At 42.1% G+C, this 6,985-nt stretch overlaps 1 protein-coding gene across 1 annotated transcript in view; it reads right to left on the minus strand.

The window, feature by feature from the left end:
• Positions 1-6,681, minus strand: part of LOC119619987 (sushi repeat-containing protein SRPX) — a 29,466-nt gene extending 22,785 nt beyond the window's left edge. The window contains 4 exon segments of the mRNA XM_073019517.1: positions 1,995-2,186; positions 6,193-6,216; positions 6,219-6,251; positions 6,666-6,681. Coding sequence (XP_072875618.1) covers positions 1,995-2,186; positions 6,193-6,216; positions 6,219-6,251; positions 6,666-6,681 — 265 coding nt within the window.
• Between the last annotated feature and the right edge of the window lie 304 nt (positions 6,682-6,985).

Consider the following 6,985-nt stretch of genomic DNA (forward strand, 5'->3'; position numbering starts at 1 on the left):
CCCAGCACTTTGAGAGGACGAGGCAGGTGGATCACCTGAGTTCGGGAGTTCGAGACCAGCCTGATCAACATGGAGAAACCCCATCTCTACTAAAAGTACAAAATTAGCCAGGCGTGGTGGTGCGTGCCTGTAATCCCAGCTACCCAGGAGGCTGAGGCAGGAGGATGGCTTGAACCCAGGAGGCGGAGGTTGTGGCGTGCCGAGATTGCGCCATAGAACTCCAGCCTCGGCAACAAGAACAAAACTCTGTCTAAATAAATAAATAAATAAATAAATAAATAAATAAAATGGAATTTAAGAAACAACAGATGGTTTTATGTCACACAGAAGAGACAAAGTTTCATGTCACACTGGCTTGGGTTGGCAACCCGGCTAAGCCACTATCTTAGGTTGAGCTTCCCAGAAGCTGATTCTGAGATACGGATTTCTGTGCCTGAGGTTTAGTAAGAAAGTGCTCCCAGGGAGACTAGTGAGCGGGTGAGGAAAGCAGAACAGGGAAGGGGAGAAAGCCAGGCAACATGAGATCTCAGGCAAAGTCAGCAGCAGCCTGATCCCACAGGGAAGCTCTGGCGTGTGAATGACAGCTCATTCTGCCCTGCCCCCAGGCAAGGAGGCTGGGCTTTCATAATTCTTTACCAGTCAGTCATTGGGCAGATACAGGCTGCTCGCAGGAGATGCTCTCTCTTGTGAAAAGAGAACAAGAGTGAGAGAGAGAGGCAGAGAGAGAGAGAGAGAGAGAGAGAGAGAGAGAGAGCGGGAGCAGTTGTCTGAAGGAGCAGTCTTCTGAAGAGGTTGAAGCTGCAAGTCTTTAAGAGCAAAGTACTCAGAAGCTGAGTACTGGATACACACAACCAGGAAAAGGCATTGAGGAGATCTGGGTAGAGCAGATTGTCCACTACAGTCACCCAGTTGCAGAGTCTGCATAGTCTTGATGACATGGCTGCAGCCTTGAAACCTCAGTTTCCCCGACAATGAAATTAACATAATGGCACCCATATTGATAGTGTTACTGTAAAAATTAAATGTATGTGAAATTCCTGGCAAACCATAAGTGCTCAAAAAGTGGTGGCTGTTTTGAATACCAAAGACATCTAAAGTGTGCTTCAACAATGCTGTACCACTTGCAGTTTTCCAAATGAGATATGACTTGTCATGAAGCTAAAAGCCAGCCCCTGAAATGCTACTCCTCTAATCTTCTCCCCTGAGGCACACTCACTTTCATAAATAAGCATCACTTCTTCTGTGACTCTTTCCTGCCTCCCTAAGCCCCACTGCTTGGAAGAACACTTCTTCTTCTTTTTTTTTTTTTAAGAGACAGAGTCTCCCTCTGTCACCCAGGTTGGAGTGCAGTGGCGCCATCTCGGCTCACTACAACCTCCGCCTCCTGGGTTCTAGCAATTCTCCTTTCTCAGCCTCCTGAGTAGCTGGGATTACAGACGCATGCCGCCACACCTGGCTAATTTTATGTATTTTAGTAGAGACAGGGTTTCACCGTGTTGCTTAGGCTGGTCTCGAACTCCTGAACTCAGGCAATCCACTCGCCTCAGCCTCACAAAGTGCTGGGATTACAGGCATGAGTCACCACGCCCGGCCAGGAGAGCACTTCTTTAATCTGCTACTGACTTAGTACCCTTCTTGTACTTATCTCTCAGATGACACCTCTGCCTTGCTAGAACCTCTTCATGGCAGGACCCACGTGTGTCTTATTTGTTTCTAAATCCCCAACACCTCTTCAGGATCCAGCACTAACTGAACAAATGTAACTCATTTTCTGAACAATGGTCTTCTCTCCCCTTTTCTCAAACAGCTGATCATATCATTCTCTCTGAGAGGAGCCATCGCACTTCCACTATATCTTTAGAATCCCCCTGTTGTCCTCCTGCTCATAAAGAGAATTTTCCTCATCCATGTTCGGCGAAAATCCTCAATCTTGGAGCAAAAGAACGTTGGCTCTGGTCATCCCTGAGGACCCAACACAGAGCTGGCCTACTTACGTTTGCAGATAACCTTGTCAGACCATCGTTTGTTTGACTGGCAGATCAGTAGCGAAGAGCCATGCAGCTCGTAGCCCTTCTGGCAGCGAATGTCGCACCTGGTTCCCAGGGCTGTTTTGTAGTATCCTCCTTGAGGGGCCCTGCAGTATACATCTCCATACTTCACCTTGATGGGGGAGCACCACGGGGTATCTACAAGTAGCAGAAACAAGAGAGGAGATAAATACGAGTAGCAGAAACAAAAGAGGAGATAAATACGAAATGACACTTTCAGAAAATGTGTCCCCTTACTCTCACTGTCCCAGGCTGGCTACATTCCAAATTGTGGACCTTCAATTAGTGCCCCATGTTTTCTTAGGTGTCTCTGGGTAGGGAGGTTATAATCATGGGACTAAGTGTCGGATATATCTGAACATGAATCTGAGTTCCTCTATAACGAACTGTGTGATCTTAGACAAGTTAGCTAACCTCTCTGAATCAATAACTATACTTATGCCATAGTGCTGTTATAAGGACTAAATAAAAATTGCATATCAAGCAGTTAGCCCAGTGCCTAGCACATAGTGTATGTTCAATAAATGCTTGTTCTTTTTTAGTATTTCCCTTAGCTAGATACATAAGATTTTTTTTAATTTTTATTTTTTAGATAATTCTTTCAAGAGCAATTGATGTCATACATAGTGGCGGGGATTCAATAATTGTTTAATTTGCATTTCTTCTAAGCTGTATGCACATTCTCTCTAAAATGTTGTAATACTGGCATTAATCTAAATAATGCTACAATTTCCAGGTTTTTGCAACAATATATAAATTTGGCCTAAAGTCAAAGAACCATTGCTCTCCATAGGGAAGTGTCCCCAGTTATGCCCCATTTAGGTAACAGGGTGACACCCTCCCCAGATGACAAAGTTGCAGGTGTTTTGATTTTGGTCTCATAGTTGCCCAAAGCACAGCTAGGATGAAATGAATAAATCAGAACCTCCCTGTTGTGCTTTTGAAATGTTATCTTTGAGATCCACAAAATGTAAGGGTAACACTAACTCCTTGGTGGATAAGTTCCTACAGCAGCCACTGCCCCAATGTCCCACAATCAATTGGGGAACAGTGAGGAGTTCACTAAAGTCTGCCAGGCTCTCAATGCCATGAATAGGAGCCACTTCCCTGCAGCTGCCTGGCTCATCACTCCAACCCAGCACCTGAGCTGTCAGTGAGTGAGGTAAGACCGCCATCATGTGGCCAGGAAAGAGGACAGACCCTGTTTTACTTTCCCAGGAATTCTCTTCTGAGGATATGCCTCCAACTGCCTCTCAGTTACAAAAACCAACAGTTCTGGCCACGTCTTATGCATAGACTACTGTTTTACTTTTGCCTTCACATTTCCTTCAGCTAATACTTTCTCTTTTTTTTTTCTTTTTTAGAAACAGGGTCTCACTCTGTCACCCAGACTGGAGTGTAGTGGCATGATCATTGCTCACTGCAGTCTCGGCCTCCTAGTGTCAAGTGGTCCTCCTGTCTCAGCTTCCCAAGTAGCTGGAACTACAGGCACGCACCACCGTGCCTGGCCTGGCTAATACTTTCATCATATAATGTTTTGCAGACAGCTGCAAGTGAGTCCTAAACTCAAGACTCAAGTAATCTTCCCTGGACTTTCTAGGTAAAAGTGATGTCCTGAAGGCTTAACTAGAACTGATTAAATTTGACCATGTGGATATAAACTTGCAGGAGCTCACACAAGGCCTAAAGAACTTCCTTGAATAAAGTTTCCTTCCTCTAAGGGTTTACAGATATAATCTGTATGTACTACACATATTTGTGATATACAGTACTCCCCCTTTGCCCACAGGGGATATTGGATACCTGAAGCCTTGGATAGTACTCAACGCTATATATACTGGGTTTTTTTCTTATACAAGCATACCTATGATGAAGTTTAATTTATAAATTAGACATGGTAAAAGATTAACAACAACTAATAATAATATAGAACAATCATAACAATATACTATAATGAAAGTTATATGAATGTACTGTCTCTCTCAAAATATCTAATATTTTTGGGCTGAGGTTGACTGAAGGTAAGTGGAATCTTGGAAAGTGAAACCACAGATAAGGGGGAGCTACTGTATGTATAGATATGACCTGCTTATACATACATCACAAATTCACTCAATCAGTATGAATATATGATGGTATTCTAAGCAAAATAATCAAAAGCCATGATTGCCACATACCAAGAGTGTCGTAAATGTTGGTTACATTTAATTTTCTTTCCTATTTTACTTTAATTCAAAAACACTTTGTGCTAGACACTGTGCAGGGGCCTCAGGATCTAAAACTAAACCCTCAGTTAATAATGGCTTGCCTCTACCTTTTAAAATTAAAAAAACTTGGCCAGGTGTGGTGGCTCACACCTATAATCCCAGCACTTTGGGAAGCCAAGGTGGGTGGATCACCTGAGGTTAGGAATTCGAGACCAGCCTGGCCAACATAGTGAAACTCCTGTCTCTACTAAAAATACAAAATTAGCTGGGCGTGGTGGCGTGCGCCTGTAGTCCTAGCTACTCGGGAGGCTGAGGTAGGAGAATCACTTGAACCTGGGAGGCAGAGGTTACAGTAAGCCGAGATCGCACCACTGCACTACAGCCTGGGTGACAGGGTGAGACTCCATCTCAAAAAATAATAATAATAATAAATAAAACTTAAATTTTATTGTATAAAGTGTACAACATGATGTTTTGATATACTTATACATACTGAAATGATTGCTACCAGTAAGCAATTTAACTGACAATAGAAACAATGCCCCAAGAAAATTTATTCTTAAACATTCAGGGTAAGTTCTAGGGCAAGCACACATTTTGGCCATCTGGTCTACCTGTCACATTTGCAATGCTGTGAGGTGAGGATGGACGTGAAAAACAATGACCTGAGGGTACTAGGCAACCCCTGCTATAGATGTGAAGGGTCATCTGTGCATGCATGTGTTTTAGGAAGATTTTTCAACAAGGGACTCAAAGAAAAAAAATCTAAACCCATAAATAGTTAAGAAGTTTTATGAATTAGAACCTTTCTTTACCACAAACATCTGATTAACATATTGGTGCTTTGCTTGATTGGTTAATTTCTGATGCTATGAAGATAGAAACTATAGGTAGGAATGAGTACTTGCATTCAGATGTCACAAACAAATGTGGTAGGTGGTGGGAAGCACACCTGGACATAAGCACCAGGCGCCAGTCATTATATTGGAAATATTGTTGACTTGTGTAGAAAACAACTGAAGGACATCTCCAGCCAAAAGCTGTCCAGTCCTACCCTGATCCTCCTGTATCTGAAACACATCACAACAAACAAGGGCCACGTCCTCATCCCAGGAATTAGGACAAATTTCCAGGGCAAAATGCCACAGTGGAACTTTGTTAACCTTTTTTTTTTTTTTCTTCTTCTTCAAATTCTTCCTCCACTGTAAGAGGAACTAGATTCACAGCAAAAGCATCTCTCAATTTACCTTCATTTCTCCCAGGTTTCCCTAAACTTCAGAGAAATGTTTCACCAGTAGAAATATTTGTGGACCTACTTACCTGAGTCTGCATAGAAGGTTCTTGTTTAGGCTTTTTATACCTGCTGGGGGGTGGATTGCTGCGAATATGTAGAGATGGAGTTCTTTATCATTAAGTTAAGTTTCATTTGAGCAACATACTTTAACATACCGTTTCAGGAGCCATGCTGGGCTCAGAAAGAGCACGATGAAATGAGCTTATGAAAATCAAGTTTTCTCATTCCCCATTCATCTTAGTACATTATCAGCACTTGGTCCAGATTTGACCTTGGGGGGTTTACTCTGGATGATTCTGGCTGTAATGTGTGAATTAGGCAGAACTCATGGCTTGATTTTCACTTTCATCAGCTACAGCTGCCTTTGCATAAGTGAGGACAGTAAAGAAACTTATGAGAATAAAATGACCATTGGGATGCTGAAAGACAGCATTTCAGAGATTTCCAACGCATTTTGTTTTATTTCCTTTTTTAAAAAAGGGAGTATATATATATATTTTTTAAAAAAATACTTTTTCCTTGATAGATAATTAGAACTTAAATGTGTTGTCTGGTCACTTTATTACAATCTGTTCTGCAGGGCAAAAAGGAAAGTTCTCCTGGCATCAGCAGGTCCTCATTAGCACACAAGCAAAGCATTCACCTTTATATCTAGGGTGTGAATACCGACTTCATCGTCTTCTAGTGGTGAGTCTCCTGATCCTACAATAAAAAAGAACAGAAACTGCAGCAAGAAAAGCCACATAGTATGGACGCATATTTCAAAGCATTGCTTTGCCACAGATCATGCAGGAGATGCTATTAGAACGCAGAGCCAAGAGCAAAAGCTTCTGTGGCCATTCATGAAGGAACAAACAGGGGATCTCTCAGAGTAAAACTGACTGAGCTGAGATTGCCAAAAACCAATCAAAATGAGCCTCAAACTGTTTTGGAATCACCATATGCCAAGTGAAATTCTGGAAGAGGGAAATAGAGAGAGTCAACTTCACTCTGAGAAGATGCCAATGTATATGAATCTCATGCCAGGGGAGATGCAATAAAATGTGTACATCAGATACAGTCCACAGTTTCCCCAGCGGTCAAAGAAAACCCAGTAGAACTGGATGTTTATGGTACCTGAAAACAGGTCCATCTTGCGAACTAAATTTAAATGGAAGATAAGGAGGTAAATCAAATGTCTTATCTTAATGACAAAAGAAACACAAAATTGCCTCTATATACAGTATTTGTAGGAAATGAGGTCTGAAATAGACTGTCTGTGTGCTTATTTAGAACCTCTCATGAAGGTATGGCTTAAGTAAAATTTCCTTTTTCTTTTCTTTTTTTTTTTCTTTTTTTTTTTTTGAGACAGAGTCTCATTCTGTTGCTAGGCTGCAGTGCAATGGCGTGATCTCGGCTCACCGCAACCTCCGCCTCGGGTTCAAGCGATTCTCCTG

The sequence above is a fragment of the Chlorocebus sabaeus genome, chromosome 9 (genome assembly GCF_047675955.1).
Source record: "Chlorocebus sabaeus isolate Y175 chromosome 9, mChlSab1.0.hap1, whole genome shotgun sequence".
NCBI lineage: Eukaryota > Metazoa > Chordata > Mammalia > Primates > Cercopithecidae > Chlorocebus > Chlorocebus sabaeus.